The sequence below is a fragment of the Pollicipes pollicipes genome, unplaced genomic scaffold (assembly GCF_011947565.3).
Source record: "Pollicipes pollicipes isolate AB1234 unplaced genomic scaffold, Ppol_2.1 Scaffold_4740;HRSCAF=5597_pilon_pilon_pilon, whole genome shotgun sequence".
Taxonomy (NCBI): Eukaryota; Metazoa; Arthropoda; class Thecostraca; order Pollicipedomorpha; family Pollicipedidae; genus Pollicipes; species Pollicipes pollicipes.
In genome coordinates, this window is record NW_023596545.1 from 6,206,580 (window position 1) to 6,229,365 (window position 22,786).

General features: G+C 52.9%; 1 protein-coding gene across 1 annotated transcript; it reads left to right on the forward strand.

Moving 5' to 3' along the window:
* The first annotated feature begins 1,858 nt into the window (after positions 1 to 1,858).
* Positions 1,859 to 22,276, forward strand: LOC119098947 (dynein regulatory complex protein 11). The gene is made up of 17 exons (XM_037222002.1): positions 1,859 to 1,949; positions 2,865 to 2,936; positions 3,469 to 3,559; positions 4,164 to 4,325; positions 5,746 to 5,937; positions 6,741 to 6,881; positions 7,042 to 7,161; positions 7,816 to 8,015; positions 8,434 to 8,690; positions 9,109 to 9,257; positions 10,342 to 10,546; positions 11,554 to 11,661; positions 12,160 to 12,359; positions 12,653 to 12,850; positions 13,115 to 13,300; positions 20,705 to 20,799; positions 21,233 to 22,276. Exons 2-17 carry the CDS (start codon positions 2,926 to 2,928, stop codon positions 21,351 to 21,353), a joined length of 2,436 nt encoding a protein of 811 aa, XP_037077897.1. The 5' UTR covers positions 1,859 to 1,949; positions 2,865 to 2,925; the 3' UTR covers positions 21,354 to 22,276.
* Positions 22,277 to 22,786: the final 510 nt, after the last annotated feature.

Consider the following 22,786-nt stretch of genomic DNA (forward strand, 5'->3'; position numbering starts at 1 on the left):
TTGCTAACCTTGGTTCCCGACCTGCAAACGTGAAGTTTTATTCAAGCTGCACATTTGTCTTTCCAATCAGGATTTAAACACAGCATGCAGACTATCAAGTTCCGAATAGCAACACCATAAGTGCAAATGTGCAAGCGTTCGAGGCAGCTATGGAAAAAGGTGCGTGAAAAAATCAATAGGGCAAATGGCGTTAAAGGGCCACATGTTTAAACAAAGTCCCTTACATCATTCTAAGGCCTGGGCATATGTACATTTTCGTCGAATTCGTATCGTGTGGCTTGTGATGCGGTGGTCAGGTTTAAGACAGCAAGATGTTCGGTGGCGGAGTGGACATGGGGTTTGGTGGATTATCTGACTACATGCGATCGGGCTTGCCTCTGCTGGTGGCAATTGTGTTTTTAGTCCAATATATCTCGCGTTTTCATTATTAAGCTCTGCTTGGAAACTGGTCGGCGCCACAGATTTTGAGTTGGGGAGGGGGGATTTCCAAGGATCGTCGTGGACCAAATGGGACCTCCTTTGAGGGGGGGGGGGGGGGGTCGTGGGAAGTGTTGTATTCGAGGGGGGCACGGGGAGAATGTGCTCTCAAAAATATATTGCATGTACCATATCCAAACAAATATAATTCTAAAATCACAAAATACAGAATGGGGGCCTCCTGCTCCGGGAAAAATACGGAATGCGGGGAGGGGGGGCCTCCTGTTCCGGGAAAAGGTCTCGTCATGCAAAGCGGAACCTCCTACCCCAGAAAGGCATTACCTAACGCATGAACTGCCTTAGACATAAAGGTGGCATTATGACCCGGGAAAGGGGCCTATTGATGTAGAAAAGGTCCTTCTTGGAAATCCTAACGTTGATAGAAACATGCGTTCTGGGATGTACGCTATGTTGGAAATCCATATTTTATCGTCATGCCCACCCATATTTATGGGCGTCCGTCTGTGTTGATCCAGAGGCGCCTGTACTTGGGGAAAGAAGGAGCTTGATTTCTTAACCTCCGGGTGTCTTTATCTAGGCTTCAACCGTTCGTTGTCTGGGCTAGCGGCATACCTTTGCCTAATAAGGAGTCGCTCTCATGACAGTTTTCAGGTTTGGTTATTCTAATCCTGGATTCTGGACGCCTTCTATCTGGATTTGGACATATCTCACGTGGGCCTAGAGTCGCCCACTTGATTGCACTTACGGATGTTTTGTTACGCTACACTACGTTATTACGGATTTGTGCTTATAGGTTTTGCGGCGCCTCTCATTTAGGCTTCTGTAGCACTTCTTAAATTTTTGACTAGACGAGAGGTTGGTCAAGTTTTAAAGTGCCTTGGGGGTTCGGGCTCCGGGGTCCCATGGGAACGCATGTCATGCCTGTTGTTTCGGTGAACGCTTGCCCGCGCCTTAATTGACAGGCATGCTACTTTCCGGGTGGAACCGGAAATGGCGTGGGGCCCGAAAAGATGAATTTTCAAGTAATTCAAGCTTTAATTTATTGTTCTCTCGCCTTCCGTTTTCCTTATTTAAAAAAAGGTTGTCCGTTCAGGTGGAATGCTAAAGGTTGGCAGAAGCTGATTATTCTGAAGCAGTTTCCTCCACAGTTCTTGATCGGCCCGTGGCTTATCAGAGGAACATGAAGTCATGAAATGTTAATTTGCTGCTTAAGCTGTTTGCCTTCTAGTCTAGATCTAAATATCATAAGATGAGCGTTTTTGATATATAGCTGACTGCTCTAGAAACAACAGTAGAATAGTAAAAGGTGCTGGTAACCATAGCAACTGGTAGGGCGGTATAGGTGAATTGACGCAAAGGTGACGATTTGGTGCCCAGTCCGAAAGTTTTTACCTACCGCGGCTTTAAAACGGAACCGTGGTAGATCAGTATTCGGCAAATCAGCCGTAGAGTCGAATAACCGGCCAGGGGTAATCGTGTTGGTGAGGTTGAGTGCAGGCGACAAGGGAAAGGTACACGCGCGCAGAGTTTATAGGGGGCACATTCATAAGTTTAGGGCATGACCACTCAAGCTGTGGAAGCATTCCTATCTTCCGGGGCCATTGAGGGCTTCCAGCGTCCGGGCGGGCGCGCCCCTGGGCCTAGACTGATCTCGGTAGATGGTGAGGTTTGTTTTTTTGGATAGAATTATTGTAGGGCTATCATCCTCATCTAGTGTTCTGGTACCTCATTTGATCAGGCATCTTGTCTGGAACTCGTAAAACTATATTGCTTTTACAGAATTAAAGTGTTTTTTCTGGGATTATTTAAGCAGCAAGTGTAGGCATAGCATCTATGATTGAGTGAAGTTAGGCTCATAAATCAAGTTGGCAGGCAGACTTTGATTTGCATGATATCCAAACCTTTCGGGTATGTATAGGTACCGTGTACTGGCAGGCTAGTAGTACATCTATCATTTGGCAAGTATTTTATGTAGTTCAGTTCATTTTGTTTGGTGTAGCATCAGGAAAATTGAAAGTGAAAATAGTAGCAATAAGTGTGCATCTAAACTTGCTGCACATGGATGATGGACATGCTGAACACACTTCTTTTCTCTACTGAAACACCGGCTGTGAATACGTTGTCAGAACTAACCAGCTCTAACTACTGAACAATCTTAGACCCTGTAACAGTCAATGCCAGTCCATGAGCAAGCTAGTGTAGATTATGAATGTTGCCATTTGCCTTTCTGTCACCTTGATGTGAACTTTTGTGTGCAAAATGTGGTGTTTTAATCATAATTAACTCCTGCTAGTGTGCATTGTACCCACTGCATGTGACTTCTGCTATGATGGTAAATTGTGTATTTTGATTTCTCTGATACAGTTGGTTCATTGATCATAGATTGCATTTCATACAAGCATTAACTGATGTTCTCCCATTTGCAGATGCCAGACACTATTAAAAGGGAGTTTGGTTCATATCAGCCTTAAAAAGGAATTGGCCACCATGTCAAATTTGTAAGTTTAGAAGAAAAAGTGGAAGCAACTCAAGCAAACACCTTTTATATGCAGTGCATCATAGCTCTGCTCCATTATGTTTGGTCACTGTTCTGTCATTCAAAGGCAAAAAGGTTTAAGTGCTATGTTAACTAAGGGCTCTTATACCTTTTTGCCTTTGGATGGCAGCATCAGCTGAAATAGACATCTGGTCTGCAACAAACACCTGATCTTTCTTTCCCTGCATGTTTGGTTCATATTCATCATATTTAAAATTCAGTTGTTATAAGTCACACCCTAATACAATTTTTTGCAACCTATCTGTAAAATGTTAAACACACAAATGTTCTCTCCTTTTCATAATTCATTGTGATGTTAAGTGTAGTGTTTTCAGAAATCTGGAAAATTTTTACCAAACCTTCCTCATGTCATGTTTTTCCTCATGAACCCTGTGGTGTCTCTTGCTAAGATGATACCTAACCACCAATGTTGTCTGCTTTTTGACACATCTTGAAGCACATACAGGCCCAGTGATGGTGCTTTCTGTTGTCAGACTATGCCTGCAACTGTGGAAGGAGGTGCAGCTGCACCTGGATGATGTGATCAGCAAGGAGCTGGCGGCAGCCGGCGCCAAGCCCGAGCACGTGAGCAAGCGACCGACGCGGCTGGGCCACCAGCCAAGCAGCACCAGCACTGCTTGCCATCCCCACAAGTCGGCAAATGGCCCTGGTGCTCCTCACATTGCACGCCGTCCGCACTGTTGCACTGGCAGTCCTAGGCCTGATAGTGGCAAGTAACACTGACTGGATATGAGCAATATGTACTACTGGCTTGATATGAGCCATATCTCCTCGCTCACATTTTGAGACAGCATTGCAGGTAGTTCCGAGACTGTTTGAAAGCGTCGGTTTTTCCCTCATAGTATAGCAAGACTAGCTTTATGATGCTGCGTTACCATCACCTCCGGGTGTGTCAAAGGTTGAGCATTTCTGCTCTCGTCTCCATTCTGAGCTTCACTGACACAGCAATGACTGGTCATATTTACCCTGTACGTCTGCGTCACATTTGTTTCGTCATGGATGCCGCAGCGTCACATATTTTCGTCTAATAACGGTTATTCTGAGGTTTATTTCTGTAACCCGCTCTGCGAGCCTGCGTCATCGGCGTCCGTGCGTGCTTGTCGAGCCCATTCTATGCCCGAGTTCCGCCGCCGTCGCCGTCAGCGCCTGCTGTCCCGTGCTCCGGCAGAACAAGTCTCTGGCGCTAGAGGTGGTGCTGGGTCTGTACCTGCGCCATCTGCTCGTCTTCCGCCGGCTGATGCTCTGCTACGACCAGACGGTGCACCCCCAGAAGCGGCTCGTCATGCGCAAGAGCCTGGACGCCGTGATGGGCCGGATGGCTGAGCTGAAGGTCAGGGCCGCGGCGGCCGTGTGAGGCCTCTGACCGCGGTGAGGGGAGGGGGCGATGCTGATCTAATGCTCATGCAGATGCTGGTGCTGATGCACAGGACGTATATGAGCCTTTTTATTTCGACGGAGTAAGGGGCTGCTGCTCCTGTACTTGAGAAGCAGGAGGCTGGATGACGTTGAAGTTGACGTTGGGAGTTCCTAGTTACCCACGAAATTTTGTCATCCGAAATATAGTGATATCATTTTGGTGTATTTTGTATTTTTACGTTGATAGGAGCGTGCAGTCAATGCGTTTTGTGTATGATCGAGAAGTGGGAGGTCTCTTTCATTGCTGGGATGTTAGTCCGTCTGTCCTTAAGTCCGTGAGTCCGTCTGTCCGCCCGTCTGTCGCCTGTCCTCGGACATCATAGCGGCCGTGCGAAGGACAGGCATATTGCGTCTTGTTTATTTTATTTACCGACGGGCCCAGTTAACCGTGGGTTTCCTCGCGCTCGTGGTCATGGACATGAAGAAGTGTCGCAGGGTGGTGGACAGCACACCTGAGCGAGGTCTAATCCAGGTTCAGAAGCAAATGAAGAATCACGCAAATTTGTGTTGAGTGAGCTTGATTTGAATTCCGGCCTTTGGCGTGATTTAGGGTGACGTTTGGTTTGATTTTGGTTGCAATGCGGAGTCAACATCAGCTCACCCTGCATCAGTGTCCGGTCATGATTGTCACAACGTTCGGAAAACAAATGTTCAGTGACTGATGGCAGTAAAGAACAGAACGAATAACATACGTCATAAGGTAATGGTAACTGGCCGTTTGACGTATGGCATAACGTAAAGGTGTGTGACCACAGTATTAAGGGTATAAGCCCGATAAAGCCCGATAGTCATAGCTTTCAGAAATATGTATTTTTCCTACAAATTTACACATCATGGCCGACTGGTTGGTACTTCAGAGAACGTAGATATTTCAATAACACACATGCAAACAGCACGAAAATGCTATGCTAAATTCACCATGGTACATATAAGTTACAGACGTCCATTGAGTGCGACCAGACGCTAAAAATTTTAAAGGTTGTTGCATATTTTGGTATGAGGCTGTTCCATGTTCATTCCAATGGTGTTTGGTGAATGATGCGGTGAGTCGTAAGTTTGATACAGAGCGTGATTCAGCGTCCACTGATTTTGAGTCAGAATCGATTTGATTTGTGTGAAGTTGAATCAACTAAAAATCTCGTAGGTAGATAGGCCTTGGTTGGTAGGCCTTGTAATCTGGTTATCGCACATGCTATTTCTCCTCATGTAGATTATGGTCATACATGTACCCCGCATCTTACATTATAAGATGCTGCAATCTGCAGTTCTTTGTATCATACTGCTATCTGTCATTACCAAACCGGTTAAAGATAATTATATTTTGTTTTTTTCAGCAAGAACTGACAAATATCGAGCTTTCCGAGTTTCACTTTTTTGACGACCTCCAAGTGGACTACAAACTGCTTCCTCACGACACGGATCTGCCTATCCCACCGTTCTTTCGACTGGAACGGAAGGACACGCTAGCCGGCATCAATGAAATCATCAGCGATGCCCTCAAGAAGCTGGGAGCCATCAAGTCGGAGGTAAGACAATACCCGCTCTTTGGCACATTACTTGGTTGTGTTGATTTAGGCTCACTGCTGACATGTGAGTCATTCCATACTAGATAAAAATGATCTCTTTCACTCCTATTCGGGATGCCTTGTAAAAACAAAGTGTGCTTTTTAGTTTTTATTTTTGCATTGTTCCAGTTTTACATAATCATGGTTCTGCTTTCCATGACATACATTCGTTTCCTTGGCGTCCTTTCAACGCGATGTTGCAGGGTTTTCGCCGGTGGCATAGCATTTTATGGGTAAGACATACATCCCACGTCGGCTTAGGTATCAACTTATGGATAAGACGGTATAAATAACATTATTCCTCGTATAATAAACGCGGTAATGGAGCGATAGACGTGATATTTAGGCTACGCGCCTTTATCGAAACGAATATCTTCCGTTTCGATAAAAGCATGTAGCCAAAACATCACGTCTATTTCTCCATTCTCTTGTTTATTCTACGAGGAGTAAGCAACCTGTGTCAAGTTGTGCATTCTGCCCCAGCACTATTAACAGACTAGGCATTGCCAATTACATACCTTACAGCTAGACGACACAACTTATTTCGTTGGCCAGTACAGATACCCGACCGTGCTCTACGACGCACGCACGCACGCACGCACGCACGCACGCACGCACGACGTGCCAGCTCTATGGCTAATGGCCGGCGCGGGATGTAAGGACTGTGGTGTGCTCACCCACACGGTAATGACTGTGCGGTGTGCGGCCAGTAGGAGAAGGTGGTGACCCAGCTGACCAGTGTGTTGTGCTGGCGTGACCTGCAGGAGAAGGTGGTGACCCAGCTGAGTCGGGAGGAGGCCGTGCGGCTGGTGCAGCGTCAGGAGCGTGCCCGCCAGGGCCGACACCGCGCCCGCTTCATGCAGGAGATCCACCGTCAGGAGATGCGTGAGAAAACCAAGGGCAAGGTGCGACACCGATCTGAGAGTGTATCGGGCCCGGCGGTCTGTTCAAGGACGCGGGGGAGGGCGGGGGTGACTGGGGTGTGCTGTAGCGGGGCGTCTGTAAGGATTCTCACGCACTCCGAGGCTGTTTGTGACCACCCTGTGTGTTTCGTACTTCTTGCAGTACGTGGCGACCATGTCGGACGAGCAGGCGGCACTACGGATTCAAACCGTGTGGAGAGGGTTTGCTGCCAAACGCCATGTGAAGGAGATGAGAGAGGAGGAGATGGTATTCATTGGTATGGTAAGTGGCACGCATGCCGACAGTGTGTTTCATGACAGTCTGAGATTCTCATTGGTTGTGATGTCTCGCTGAAACAAATGGCTTATGTCTGTGTCCAGACGTGCGTGCATATGTATGTGTTCTTTATTGGTGGTAATGCTACATGTATGTACCTGCGATGCCAGCCAGTTGACTGGGTTAAGTCAATGTCAATTCAGCCCCTCTTGTGTGATTGTTAGTAAATCCCGTATGCAGCCGGACCAACTGTTTGTACGGCAAATGCATATGTTGAGCCGTGCTCCTTGCGTCTACCAGTGTGAGTCTCTTTCGCATCACTTGCCCAGAGGTCCTGGTGATGCGGGCATGCAGGCGGCTAAACTCTGTCATACATCGGCACAACTCGCAGCCCATCCACACTGCTTCGACATGTTGGTCACCACTCTCCAGCGCCTGTGACAGCACCCCACGGCAGTGATGGGACTGTGATCGCGTATGACCTCTTTTGGCGTCTGTTCAGAAGATCTCTTTATTATTACACGGTCTCAAATCACTTAAATTTTTATATGTGCCGTTACCTCAGAGCAAATCCACCAATTGAGTTCCAGATTCGGTGGGCTCCCAGACTCCCAAGTCGTACCCAGAACCAAGCGCCGCTCGGGACTGTCTTGTCGACAGGCGCCGCCTCCACGACCGTCGCCGCCGCCACAGCAGCGGCTGGCCGAGGTGGAGTCTGCCCGGCGCGAGGTGCAGGCACGTCACGAGCAGCAGTACCAGGAGGCGCTGGTCACCGTCAAGGAGGAGCTGCGCCGCCTGCAGGCCGTCCAGATGCGAGAGGACATGCAGGACCAGATCCGGGCCTGGATGGTCAAGGAGTGGTGAGAGACGAGAGGCCGGGTTGCCAGGTGATGAGGAACGAGAGGCCGGGGGTTAGGTGATGAGGAACGAGAGACCAGGTGATGACGTGGTGAGGGACGAGAGTCCGGGTGGTCAGTAGGTGGTCAGGGACGAGAGACCGGGTAGTCAGTGGGTGGTGAGGGACGAAAGACTTGGTGGTCAGTATGTGGTGAGGGACGAAAGCTACGGCGGTCGAGGAGCTGTGAGCTGAGATGCATTTAGCGATTACTTAGAGCACGATTACAGGCTGGCTGGTGGGTTCCTCACGATCCAGCACGAGTGTTTTAGTGTTCATTGGCGAAGTGTATGGCGTTGCGTTTCTTTACCAGGCATATTTGCCGGATATTCGGGAAGCTCCTTTCATTACACCCCGTTAGTTTTTGTTGGCATTTATTTCAGGGAGGATCATGGTGAATTTCCTGATCTGCCCAAGGAAGAGGAGGGTGGCTCCGCCGCCATATTTGATCCCGATTTTGTGCCGCCTCCGAAACCAGCAAAGGAGGAGAAAAAGGGCAAGGGCAAGAAGGACAAGAAAGATAAAAACAAAAAGAAGGAGGGGAAGAAGAAGAAGAAGAAGGGTGACGAAGATGAGGGTTTCATCATGCAGCCGTCTAAGTTCGTACCCGCCATCATAGAGGCCTGCAATGAGTACAACGGTAAGAAAGCGGACTGTGTTTCGTGGATATCAGCTCTGATGGACCACACTTCGGTGCGGTGGATGACAGCCGCCGTGTGTTTTACTGAGAGGCTCGTTGGTGCGCTGCGATGCCGCAGACGTGGCTGCGTGCCGCTTCTGAGGTATTGACGTGTGGATCATGTAACTGACGTATATTATAATCCTCATATAACTTATATCATAAGTAATCGGCCAAATTGTATGGGGCTGACAGGTAAAACGAAAACACGGCATGCATTGCCCTTGATTTTTAGATTTCGGATTGCCTATTCACTGATCGTCCCATAAAGCAGACATTAGTGGTCGGAGCACTGCTGCAGGTGTTAGTCACGTTGCACTCGAAACGGCTTGCGCAGGTGGCCGAGTCGCGTGGGCACGTACTGACACTTTGCCTTCAGAACACTGGAAGCACAAAGATGAGAAAAACAACTTTGAACAGAATTTCGACAGTGAGATTGTGCGCAAGGACAAACTTCATGAGCTGGAGACCGAAGTGAGAAAGGACGTGGATGAGGTGATGAGGGATGAGCTGGAACGCCTGAAGGAAGTGAGTTGTATAACATCGCGCCTACGTGGCAGTCATATCGTGTGCATCGTGGCAGACGGCGCCAGCTTGAGCACTTAGCCTGTTAAGGCTGCCATGTATGCATATGAACAGATAGTACTACATTGGATGTGGTTTGTTGGCCATTATCATTGCGAATAAAGCCACCAATCTCTTGCTATGTTGAGAACATAGTTGCCATAGTAACCTCCTTTCCTTACCAACATGTCTGTCAAAACGAACGAACGAAACGAAACGTATGACAATTAAAACGAATTAGTTTGTTTGATTCCGTGACAAATTAACTTTGGACAAAACGCATGTCGAAGGAGCACCACTGAACTGCCGAGCGTACGCTCTGTACTCCTCTCAGTACCACTCGCAGTGCCCCTCTCAGTACTCCCTTCTGTGCTTCTCTCAGTACTCCTCTTAGTACTTCTCTCAGTTCTCCTCTCTGTATTCCTCTCAGTATTCCCTTCTGTACTCCTCTCAGTACTCCTCTCAGTTCTCCTCTCAGTGCTCCTCTCAGTTTTCCTCTCAGTTCTCCTCTCAGTTCTCCTCTCTGTATTCCTCTCGGTACTCCTCTCACTACTCCCTTCTGTACTCCTCTCAGTACTCCTCTCAGTTCTCCTCTCATTGCTCCTCTCAGTACTCCTCTCAGTACTGCTCTCAGTACTCCTCTCAGTTCTCCTCTCAGTACTCCTCTCACTACTCCCTTCTGTACTCCTCTCAGTTCTCCTCTCAGTTCTTCTCTCAGTGCTCCTCTCAGTACTCCTCTCAGCACTCCTCTCGGTTCTCCTCTCAGTGCTCCTCTCAGTACTCCTCTCAGCACTTCTCTCAGTTCTCCTCAGTATTCTTCCCAGTGCTTCCCTAAGTACTCCTCTCTGTAATCCGCGCATTACTTCTCTCTGTACTCCTCCTAGTGCTCCTCTCAGCACTCAGCACTCTTATCAGCACTCCTCCCAGTACTCCTCTAGGTATTCCTATCAGTACTACTCGCAATAGCTCCTCAATCCATGCTCCGTAAGCTATCATGTATATTTACGTTGCTTTATCTTACGCTATTTGTTGTTTTCTCCATCGCCAGGCGTTGGAAAGAGACAGGGGAAAAAAGGGCCGCAAGAAGAAGAAGAAGAAAGGGAAAAAGAAGAGAAAGAAAGGAGGCAAGAAGGGAAAGAAAAAGAAAGGAAAGGATCTGACACCGGACAGAAGCCTTGAGTCATTAGTCGAGGAATTGGTGGAGAACAATGTGATGAAGCTGATTCCGGAAAAGAGGATGGCTGACTTCATGGGTAAGCGTAAAGAGATCAGCCGTGGGCGTCATGAGTTCAGCGCGGCTTGATAAGCAGACGGTGTCGCCTAAGTTAAGCGTTCTGGTTTGCGGTCCACCTCTCCACCATCTCAAATGTGTAGTAGTTTCACTTGGGGCGTCAGTCAGGCGGCCTTGATACATCTTAATGTGTCTGAGATAACAGAGGCGTCTGTGCAATTGTTGTGTTGTTAACGAGCTAAATACAAATCCTGTGATGCTGCCCATAGAGTCTTGGCAGCCCAAGTGCGCTTTGGCAACTCGAGTGCGCTTAAAATGCCTGGGGTGCGCCTATCGATGCCTCACTGTTTTTTATGGCAACGACTCGTGCATTCTCGCAAAAATGATTCATGGCCTTCAATGGCAGTCTGTCGTTGTAAAGATGACACTAAGGGTCTTCATCACCAAGTTTGCACGCGGAGTTGGTGCCCTGATGACGGGCGCGGGTGTTTGCGAATGGAGGGCAGCCGTGGACTCATTGGCCTCAGTTGTGCGCTGTTGGGTTACGTCTATCAGTGATGTGTCTGCGTTGTGGATGTGTCAGTGTCACAGTCTACGGCTGTGGACGTGTCAGTACTGGGCTATGCGCCATGCCTCCGTTGTCCGTGTGCGGCTGGTGGTGAACTGTGTCCGTGCCGTCGGCTGCTGGTGGCTGTTGGACCCGGTGTTCGATGGTACTGTTCGACTGTTGAGCTCTGTGTGCGGTGCTTGTGTGTGACTGTTGGTCTCTGCGTCCGTTGATAACGTGCATGTGCCGGACTCTGCGTCCGTTGTCAGTGTGCGGCTGCCGGACTATGAATCCGTTGCCAGCGTGCGGCTGCCGGACTCCATCTCCGTTGTCAGTGTGCGGCTGCCGTACTCCGTGCTCGTTGTCAGTGTGCGGCTGCCGGACTCCGTGTCCGTTGTCAGTGTGCAGCTGCTGGACTGTGTGCATTGTGTGCGCGCGGCCGCTGATTGGGCGCTGACGGCGACTGCGCGGCGCCGCTGCAGGGTACCCTGCACTGACCGGCTCGCTGCAGCGACTCAAACACGAGGAGGCACGTCCGCAGCTGGGCGACGTCCGGCGGGTACTCACAGAGTACTGCGTGATGCCCATGGGTGAGACGCTCTGCTGGCGCTGCAGTGTCACGCTGACCGTACGCCTCACGCTGACCGGGTGTGCTGTGACCGCGGGGAAGCGGTTTGCAGATTTACCGAACGCGCGAGACGAGGTGTGGGTATCAAGGATGGAATCATTCGCCGGGCTGTTGTCCTCGTCTGGTGCGTGGGCATGAACGTACCAGCGTCAATGCTAGCAAACGAGGCGTTGACGACAGTGTGAGCAATTATTACATCCGGGTAACGGGTTTTTACCATTCATTGCTGTGTGGCGCCTTGCTGCCCCTCCCCCTCGCCGACGTCGGATTGCTTGTTTCCTGACTTTACCATGTGACCATGGACTCCCCGCCCTTGACCGCCCGGCCCCCGGCCGTCCCCCGGTGCGTTGTCAGGCGGCCCGTTCCTGGCCGCTTCCCTGACCCGTGTCCCGCCGCCCCGCCCCTGACTCGGCCCGTTTCCCTGACCCGTGTTCCCACCCCGCCCCTCACCCGTCGTCAGGCTGTCCGGCGGTGCACGAGACGGCGCCGCTGGTCAAGTCCGTGCTGATCGCCGGGCCGCCGGGCTCCGGCAAGAAGCACCTGGTGCACGCCATCTGCGCCGAGTCGGGCGCCGTGCTGTTCGACTTGACGGCAGCCAGCATCGCCGGGCGGTACCCGGGCAAGGCCGGACTCACTATGCTCATGCACCTCGTCAACAAGGTCCGTGCAGAGACTGCACCCCTGGAGCGCGGCGTGAGACATTCTTCAGTTGCCGTTAGTTGTAACTGGCCTGGGTTGTGGTTTACGTGCTTCGCGAACTATTCGTTCTGGACCGTTTGTAACGGAAGGTTACTTTATATTAAGTGTGCTTGTATGTGTCGGCTATCTTTTTGCGATGCGTGCTGCAAGTCAAGAGCGTGTGAGGCGGCCACTGTTCGGTGTTCGGCGGAGGAGGCCGGCAGCGGAGCTTCCGGTGGAGGCCGCGCCGTGAGCGGTGGCGCCACCGTCGCCAGGTGGGCCGCCTCCTGCAGCCGGCGGTCATCTGGATCGACCGAGCCGAGCGCACCTTCGTCAAGAAAGTGCCCAAGACGGACAAGACGGAGCCCAAGCGGCTCAAGAAGGAGCTGCCCAAGTTCCTGAAGGCGCTGACGCCGCTGGACCGTCTGGTGCTGGTCGGCACCAGCGAGTCTCCTTGGGACGCCGACCAGAAGGTGATCAGCGCCCCCATACCGCAGCAGTCCAGCTTGTCTTACCTGCCTACTTAATGAGTTTGCATTATTTAACTTGTCTTGCTCATCCCACCTTGTAACAAATGCTATGCTTCTCTGGCTGTAAGGCATTGCAAACAAGATTTTGTGTTTCTGCCTGTATACCTCATGTAATATAGATGTATGTCCCTGTGAATTGTACACCCCTGCGACCAGAGCAGCCGGCGTGTGTGGGCCTGCTGCTGACTGTGAGGCGTGACGGAACAGGCACTGGGCCAGGCGTATCATCGCGTGGTGCTGCTGCCTGCGCTAGACTACGCCAGCCGGCTTCAGCTGCTGACCCGGACGGTAGCGGTGCCGGGTGTGCCGCGCCACCCCAGCCTCGACCTGAGCACGCTCACCAAGCTGACGGACGGCTTCACGGCCGGACACTGCCTGGACATGGTTCAGCAGGTGAGCACATGGCACGGCAGGTGAGGACACGGCGCAGCAGGTGAGGACATGCCACGTCAGCTGAGGACGCGGCACACCAGCTGAGGATACGGCGCAGCAAAAGAGGATATGATCTGGAGGTATTGTATCAAATGAGGACTCGGTGCATGATTCAGCAGGTGAGAACATGGTGGACATCGTCCAGCTCCTGAAGATCTATGTCTGCGACGCACATCACCAGCAGCTGCAGTTGTTGAACTAATACCTGATTGCTGTTTAAATGCCATTGATCTCGGAATGCTCCCACACTCGCACTTCTGTGAATCGGCCAACTGCCTGAGCTTTGAATAGCGATGGCCATCGAGCTGTGGCCGCATTACAAACTGACGCACGCCTGTGATTACATCGATTGGGGGCGTTTCCCGATCGCAAATGCCAAAGCTGGACTGCTCGCCGATACTTGGACGTCGGTGGCGTGGGTGGACGCGCTTGAGAGGGTCGATTGGGTGTCCGTTCGCCGTGTTCATTGGCGTCGTGCTGAGCCCCCCCCCCCCCCCCCGCCCTTACTGAGCCACTGTACAGTGAGTGTGGCCTAACACGATCTAGGCCCTGCAAAGTGAAACAAAAGTGACTAAGTAAAAATCCAGATCAGATCGAATCTCAACGGCAGCTGCTTTTGAAGAACATAGAATCGTACTGTTTCCCTACGGCTCTCCAGAACATTCGATGTAAACGGCATGGTTGTTAACACGTTTAGGTACGGCCATACAGCTCCACCACCGGGTTTACGGTCTGAAGCCTGGCCGTAACGGACTGTATCGTACTGTTTGCACATTCGCACTGATTGAATCGCACCTCGGGCGTTTGCACGGTTGGTGGCCATCGCTTTCAGCGGTTGCGAAGATTCCCAGCAGTGCGCTGCGGGAGGGTTTTGTAGCTGTTGCTCACGTTCAAACCATGCTCTGGATACTTTAATGATGTACCGGTCTCAGCAATCACTCGCGTGGCACAGCACGCCCTGATGCGTGTGCTGATGGAAACTTGTGGGAGCCAACAGGTGGCTAAAATTACCCGACATCGCGTGATACCGCATCGCAAGCTTCACCACCACGTGTGGAGAGGGCGGACACATATCCAGGCGAAATTGCAGCGGCATACGCCAGTTTGTTAATCGATGTCACGTTACGATCTGCCGCCCAACGCCTGATGCTACCGGCGACATCGAGCGTTATATATGTATGTATATATGTATATATATATATATATATATATATATATATATATATATATATACATACACACACATATATATATATATATATATATATATACATACACACACACACACACACATATATATATATATATATATATCAGTATACGACTCACACAATGTAAACTCATTGAAACTCATAATAGAGGCCGCACGGTTGGCTCCGTGCACCCGTGTAGCGGACCAGGGCTTGACGCCCTCGCCAGGCGGCGGTGGCGGCAGCGGCGGACGGCGGCGGCGGCCAGCGTGAGGTCGGCCGGCCGTCGCCGGGTGGCGGGTCCGGTCGGACGGGCGCGGCTCGGCCGTGGCCGCCCACACCTTCCGGCGGTGATCCCCGGCGTGGCGCGGCGCCGCCTTGTCACCCACTGTCGATTACCCGCTGACGCTGGCTGTCGCGCTTCGCCGACGCTTGTGGTATCGGAGCTTTGCAAGGCAGCTGTATGCGATAAACTGCAAAAGAATGCCAGCCCCAATGTCCGCTTAGAGCGGCAGGCGTAAGCGTGTTGCTGGAACAGGAGGCCTTTGGAGCCCATTGGCTTTTCGATCGGGTGAATCGCGCCCTCTCATGAGCGTTGCCTCCCATAAAGTGCCGGTGGCCAAATTATTAAGTGCCGATATATTTTTATAACAGCTCCCGTTACTGCGGTCTGGCATTTGCCGGGGCGGGTTTTCGTCGGAAATGGAACGGCGTCAAACTGACATGCGTTGCTCCAGGCGACTGAAACTCAGCGACATTGCCGGGTGCCGCCGAGACTCTCGGTTTTATGGTTGAGGCTCACTGTCCGTCCGTTAACCACTCTCGTCCCGAGAGACGGACGATGCGGCGGCCACCGACGGAGTCTGGCGGCCTCAGGCGGCCGGCCTGATGCAAGATGAACGCTGACGCGGCGCCGGCCTCGCCCCGCTCCATTTCGGCCACGTGCGCGTCGTGAGGAATGCCAGGCTCGATGGGGAGCGGCGGTTTATGGAGCTTCCAGGGTTTGTGAGCCTTCGCACTGCGAAATGGAGCCGTCTGTCTCAGCAGCAGCGGCGCACTGCAAGCAGATTAGATGAAGCTAGACGGCGTATTGCCACCGTGCCATTGGAGGGCACGGAGCATGCCTCGCGCCCGGCTGGCCGAGTGTGCCCCATAAGAAGCAGCGCGGCGTTTAGTCAGTCACCATCTGGGGAGGCATGTCCATGGATGACCGCTCCGTCGTTCCCGGTGCGCTGCGCGGACCGGGCGGAGCAGCACAGGAAGGTCTGCGGCACCGTTGGAACAGAGCTGTGCCTCGGATGCGTGGGAGGAAGTTTCGAGGCGGACGGTCGGAATGGCCCGTGGGGCTGATGAGACGACGCTGCGTCAGACGTCGCCTCTTGGACAGATGCCGTGCTTTCGTCGGACGTGCTCGGACAAAGCACGCCTGAGAGCTGTTTTATGACGACCTGTATGTAACCCGACCGCCGTCATGTCGTGCTTTTGTGGTGAAAATGGGAATGCTCGTCGGCGTTGACGAGGAGCATCCCAGCAGCGCGCTTGAAATTTGTCGATAACAGCTGACCACGACCATTGCGCTTAGTGAGCCGCAGTTCCATCGATATAAGTCTGGTATATTCTGTGCACTCCTGAGTGAATCCGAATATGCTATATTCCTATTGTCTTTCAAACGGTCGGTTGAGCCACCGTTATTAAGCAGCTGAATGTTTCACGCTGGTGCAAAGACCCGGCTCTGACCCGTTGCGGGAGTATGCCCCACACGTGCGCTGGCCTTTGGACGGAGACGCTGGGTCGGTCTGGGGAAGGGCGGCGGCCGTGCCGGGGTCATCAGCGGCGGACGTGCCCCGGCCGCCGACGGCACCCGCCGGGCCACCGGTGACGTATTGACCGAGGCCGGGCACCGGCTCGGCTGCCTCCCACCTGTCCCGGCGCGTCGATACCGACGTCGGCGGTGACGCCGCCCGGCCGCCGCACGTGGCACCGGATGTCCGGCGCTGACGCCGACGCGTCACCTGTTGCTGCCGCCGCCAACGCGCGGGAGATCAGCGCCGTATCGCAGTCCTTATGACGTCTCACTGCTCCTCATGACGTCATTGGGGCCGACTGTGGCATCAGATGCGCGTGGGCGCATGTGCGATAAGCGACGCGACGCCCGCCGATAAGCGAATGACTCTATTCTCCTGCCGCAAGACGCCCTCAGCATCCCTTTGGTCCATTCGGATGGAGTGATCGGGCGTTATGGTCTCCCGAACGTGATGTTACATGCAATATAATGCAAGTTTTTCGTGCGTGTATGGGTGCATGCCTGGGAAACGCTCTGTCAACGCTCCGTGCTGGATGCAAGCAGAGCAGCGAAGAAAGCAAGGCTATATATATATATATATATATATATATATATATATATATATATATGTGTGTGTGTGTGTATATATATATATATAGACATACAGATATATACGTGTAATATATCGATCTGCTTTACGTCGCGTATTCGATGTGGTTTATTTCAGAGACAACGCCTGCATTTTTTGTTAAAGCGCTCCTTTTTGTCCTAAGATGTCAGACTTCCAGCTACGTATGAGAGCAACCGGTTTAGAATATGTATTACTCATTGACTGAAAAAATGTTCATTGCATGCCGTTCTACACTTCTGCTTTCTTAACTCAAACTCATGCTCGTGATTTTGTAAGCTCCAAATGGATAACAATAACATCTCGCTCGCTTGCAGCTTGTCAATAACCAGAAAAACTCATCCGCTGTATGTATAGGGCCTATGACAGGGATTATAAGGCCAAACCAGTCAATCTATCCGCGTTCCCCACTCCCCTGATTCCTCTTACCATTCTAGTCCCCTACACTACACTCTTTCCAATGTTCCACTATCCATTTGATATTGTGGTGCCCGTGTCTGTATGGAGCATGCCAAATGGCGTTTTCATCGTATACGTAGTACATATTTTTAATCCCCCAGCCTTGAACGTTTCAAACATGACTTGTTATGACTTCCAAATTTTCCCCTTTGTGATTTCTCGCAGTGTTTTTGCGTTGAAGGTGAAGGCAGCTCCATTATTATTTTAACGCCCTGATAACAGTCCACGAAAGATCGATCCGCAGAACACAAACCCGGGTTACAGCCCTTGCACTGTTCGGCAGGTTGAAGTGTCCCAGCATGGTGCACCTTTGGCGATACCTTGCCATGTGACATACACCATTTCCTGATCTGGGTGTTGTCCCTGGGATTGTGGTCTCTGAATTATTCCCAGCTGTATTAAAGGTTTGGTTTCGTTGACTTGGTCCGATGGCATTCATGTCGATGTATCGAAATAATTAGTGATGTCATCTATTTTGACGCACACCATGTGCACGTTTTCGACACACAAAAAAACACCGCTGTGCAGCGGTCTCCTCGGCCCATATTACCGTGCGCCACCTGAAATAAAACAGCCGCTTACTTTGTTCGTCTCTTGTGCCAAAAAATTGGAGAAACGTCTTGTGCGCTTTGTTCGCAGCCATCGCAGCGGTAATTGCGAAATCATGTGCGACGGCAGCGGCATTATTTCCCTTGATCTTAGCAAGCCTAGTGATTCACTTCTACATCGACACAATTGTACATGTTGTGCATTTGCATGTTGGCGTGATCGCCGGCTAGGATAACGGCATACTATGCATTTAATACGCAATATGTCGTGCCTATTGTTCGTTGTCCGCGCTTGCCTGTTAACCAACCTGAACACGCGCTCGGATGGGGGGTCGAATTGACCCCTCCGAAGGTTTTTCCAGAATGGTTTCCGAACAGCGCGGCGCAGCCGCGCCAAGTTTGACGTAGCTGTAGACAATCGAGTAGCGGATCATTTGGCAAAAAAGATTTAGATGTACCTGGTAGGGTCGCTGACCTATGGCAGGTCAAAGTCAGGCCATGGTTTCAGTGAAGTCAATTTCTAGGGAATCATTCAATCTGATGCGACAACGGAGTGTTAGACGAAGCCATACATCTCTTAGATGCTTTCTTAGGCAACACCAATATTGAGTGAGAAAATTGCGTTGGCCTAAGGTCAGGTACAAAGGTCAGACCAAGATCAAAACCAGCCGGTTTTTTTTACTCCGGTGTTTGCAGTATGGGATGGCCTCTGGCGCACTTTTCGAATTTATTGACTGCAGGAACTGCGCCATATATTGTCCATGGACTTCTTAGAGGTCAGAATGGGTTATTGTCCTAAAATAACCCAGGTCAAGATTTTGTTTTTAGAAACATAGTGCCTAGCGTTATCCTTGTCGCTTACTCAAATACACAACTCAGAGCAGTTTTATATGATTTTGGTCACCATCACCTTTAAAATGTCAAACAAGGTCACTGACCTTAACTGGCATGTGGACTTTTGCTTAAAAATAGTGATCCAAGTTCTGGGGGCGCTTTGGAGCCCAACTTAGAAGTTGACTTTATTTGACACGGAGGTCATGACCTATGAACCTCAAACTTTGACCTAAATGGGTTCACGTACAGGTCAACACACCTTGCAAATTTAGTGTCTCTAGCTTTCTTAGTTCCGGAGATCTTGGGGGGGTCAAATTGACCCCCCATCCGAGCGAAGGGTATCTAGCCGGCCACCCGGGGGCGTGTTAGAGACGCGTGATCACATCGAGTTGCTGGGGCTCGGTTTTCCGCACAGCCAGGCGGAGGCCGAGCCACTCGACATAGATTAGTCGTCGAGGGGCCGGCCAGTATGTCTCACCTTTTCCGTCGTCCAATTTGTCGCAGCATTAAATCCCCCAGTCGTATTGGCTGGGTGGGATCGATGCTAGCCGTGGCGGTGCGCGGCGCCTGGCTCGCGCGCGCCGGACCAGACGCGGCTCTACCGGCCCGGATGTTGAATGAGTGATTCCGACGTTTGCCTGGCCGGCCATCAGACCGTATTCAGTCGGATTTGCGAGCTTGTGCGTGCCGGGTTGTCAGGCCGTCTTCGCTGTGCATAGCATAGCGAAGACGTCTGGCACAGCGGAGACGAATGGGCGATCATTTGTGCTTTTCGTCGCGACTGCGCGGTTGCATAATCCTGCTTGAGACGCAGTACTGTTGAGAGTATCGTCATCGACCAGCTGAACCGCCGCGCTGAGTGACTGAACGAGTTCCTAGGGATTCCGGCTAAACCCCCAACGACGTCGCTGCAGCTGTTCCGTGCTCTTTCGCGCTAAACAGTGTGATTTACACCTTGTGATGGTCGCCTTGGGGCCCGTGTGACCTTTCCAGCGGTGCCACAGCCCAGTCTCATGGCGTGCTGTGCCGCTTGGCCGACTGCGCCGCTGGCTGGGGCCTGGCCGCGGTCGGCACGGTCGCCAGCGCTTGACGCGACGCGCGACCCGGCACGGTACGCCTCATCACGGTGCCAGCTCAGAGCGGCGGCCGCCGCCAGCTCAACCCGCCGGCGCACGATCTTAGCTGCCCGGACTGGGTGCTGAGGTGCTCAGCAAGGGCGGCAGTACCGGGCTGACGATGGCTGGACGAGACCGGGTGTGGGACATCTCGGCCTCGTGGCGTGTCGGCAGCCGGTGCTCAGCCCACGTCAGCTGATTTCAGCACCGGACCCGGTGGACTTTGGTCGGGCAGTGGCAGTGATACAGCCCATGTTGGACACGCACCGAGGGCACTGAATCAGTATCGGCGCTGCTGGCGCGTGCTTTGGCTGATGTGCGCCGGTATTCTTCCAGCGAAAGACGTGTTTGTCCGCAGTTCAGATTCACTACGATGAAAAACGCTATTCGGTACCCGTGGGCCACCACCCGCACGCCGATACCAGGTTCGGACAGCTTGTTGCGCGCCTCCAATGACGCCGTTTGGCGTGCGGCGCGTGGACGGTGCGAGCCGGCCGCGTTCGGCGCGTCGCGGCATTCGGCACGGCGCTCGGCGCGCGCACGGTGCTCGCCGTGCGGAAGACGAGCCGCAGGGCCGCGCCGGTGCTGACACGCGGTTGAGAATCGACCGGACGACCGCAGAGGCGCGCCCCACGCGCGGTGCCCGTCCGGGCGGCAGACGTGGGCCGCGGCGGCGTTCGTGGCACGCCTCATCAGGCACGCTCGTGTCAGCAATGGGTGGCAAGTGTAGGCGTTTCCGCCGCGTGAATGCGCCTCCGGCACGCCACCGAGCGCTTACATTGATTGGGGGGGCGGCGCCCTCCGGCAGGTGGTCACCGAGAAGCGTATTGTGAAGCTGAGGAAGCGGCCGCTCAAGACGGCCGAGTTCATCCCCGTGCTCTCCACCCTGCAGCCCGTCATGAGGTGCGCCACGACGAGCTGCTAGCATCGGCCGACGACGTGCGCGCAGTTCACGCGGCGCCGCTGGCAAATCGGCACCGGCATGTACCCAGCACATGAAACGAGTTTGTTTGCGGGGCCAGTGGTGCATAGGTTTAAATTCGTGCTTCTGCCGCGTACCACCGTGGGAGCCAGCTGCTGCATCGTGCCGTGTCCCCCCACCCCCTCCCCCCCCCTCCCGCCCTCCGCGGCTCGTCGCCCTGCAGCTGCACGTGTTCGCCCAGCGCTCGGTCCGTCCGGTCACTGGGGCGCGCCAGCCTTGGTCGCGCGGTCTGTCGGCGCTGTTACTAGCCCTCATCTCCCTGGGGTTTGCCGGCCACAAACTACTCGGCGGTCGCCGCGGGACCTGTCGGCTCAGTGACTGTCGCGCTGTTGAACGTCGGCTGTCGGCCCGCAGGGAGCAGCAGCAGATGTACTACACGTGGCTGACCAAGACGCCGCTGGGCAAGAAGCGGGCCAGAATGTTGGAGGCCGAGGCCGAGGAGGCCACCAAGAAGAAGGCGGCCGTGCGGAGGTGATGTCGGTGACGCTGAGCGGCCATGGCCCGGTCGGGCCCGGCGCTGGAGCGGTGGCAGCGGTGGGCGGCGCCCTGGGTCAAGACAGAGCGTCTTTTATATATAATATTGTCAAGTTTCTAGTCAAATTGTGATTTTGTGCCGGCACTTTCTCGTCAGTTGTCAAACGTCTCCTCAAGCGGCAGACCCATGCTGTAGCCATCGTAGCATCACGCAGCATTCTCAAAGCACTCGGGAGTTGATGACCACTCAAGACAGGTGGCTAAATGTCCGTAGAGAGTAGACACTAGCACTAAAAGCGCCTGAAAAGCATGCATCGGCGCAGCATACTTCGGTAGCGAATAGGTCAGAAGTTTGCGAAGCTGTCGTTGACGAAAGCATTCGTCCGTAGTATCCGCCGCCCCTTTCTTTCCGTTTGTAGGTGCGTTGTCTGATAAGTACTTACTTACATAGATAGGTAGAGACATACACATATTTCCATAGATAAAGATAAGTGTCCTGCCCGCAGGAGTTTTGCGAATGCAACCGCCATCCAATAAAAGTGTTGACCGAGCGAGACCGCGGCGGCTTTGTCGACATAAGTGACGTTATCAATCATTGCGAACCCGCCAGTGAAACGCCGCGTCGCGACAGCGCATTCGTATTCAGAAGACAGTTCAGCAGGCTGGCCAAGCATTGCGCTGGCCGCCTTGGCATCAGCTAAATCGCCTCTAGATCGACCCGGCACACGCGACCGTAAACAACTAGTTGTGTTGCCTCATTAGTACGCCGGTGGCGGGTGCTCAACGCTTCCAGAACTTCTGATAGCGGCTCGCGTCGAAGCTGTCGTCCACGTCCTCCTCCATGGTGACCTTCTGTCGCGGCTTGCGCCGCTGCAGTCGCAACAGTCTCTGCTGCTCCGACAGCGTGCTGACGTCCAGCGGCAGCTGGAGACATCCGAGGGTCAGGGGTCAGGGTGGCGCCATGGGGTCAGGTCAGTGGCTGAGTTCACCGAAAACGACGGATCGACCATCGCTCGACTGGAGTTCAGGAGTTAGCTGGCAGGCGGCGCCGCTCGGCTGACAACAATCAGCTGGCGAGTTCAGCACGGACCAGTCATTCTCGGGCTAGCAAAGTGCAGGCTCAGACGGGACATCGCGCGATCAGTACGGTGACATCCGGCCGGACGAAGCTCATCGATTTCCGTTCCACGTGCGTGCTGGCGCCACGCCCACTTGACCCTTCCTATGACGGGAGGGGGCTCCGCGCTAGCTTGGGGGCTCCGCGCTAGCTTGGGGGCTCCGCGCTAGCCTGGGGACTCCGCACTAGCCTGGGGACTCCGCGACAGCTTGGGGACTCCGCGACCGCTTGGGGATTCCGCGACAGGTGATGGGTATGCCCAACCCCGCGACTGAATGGAGTTTGAGTAAAAGGCAGGCGTCGCAAAATGTATCCTG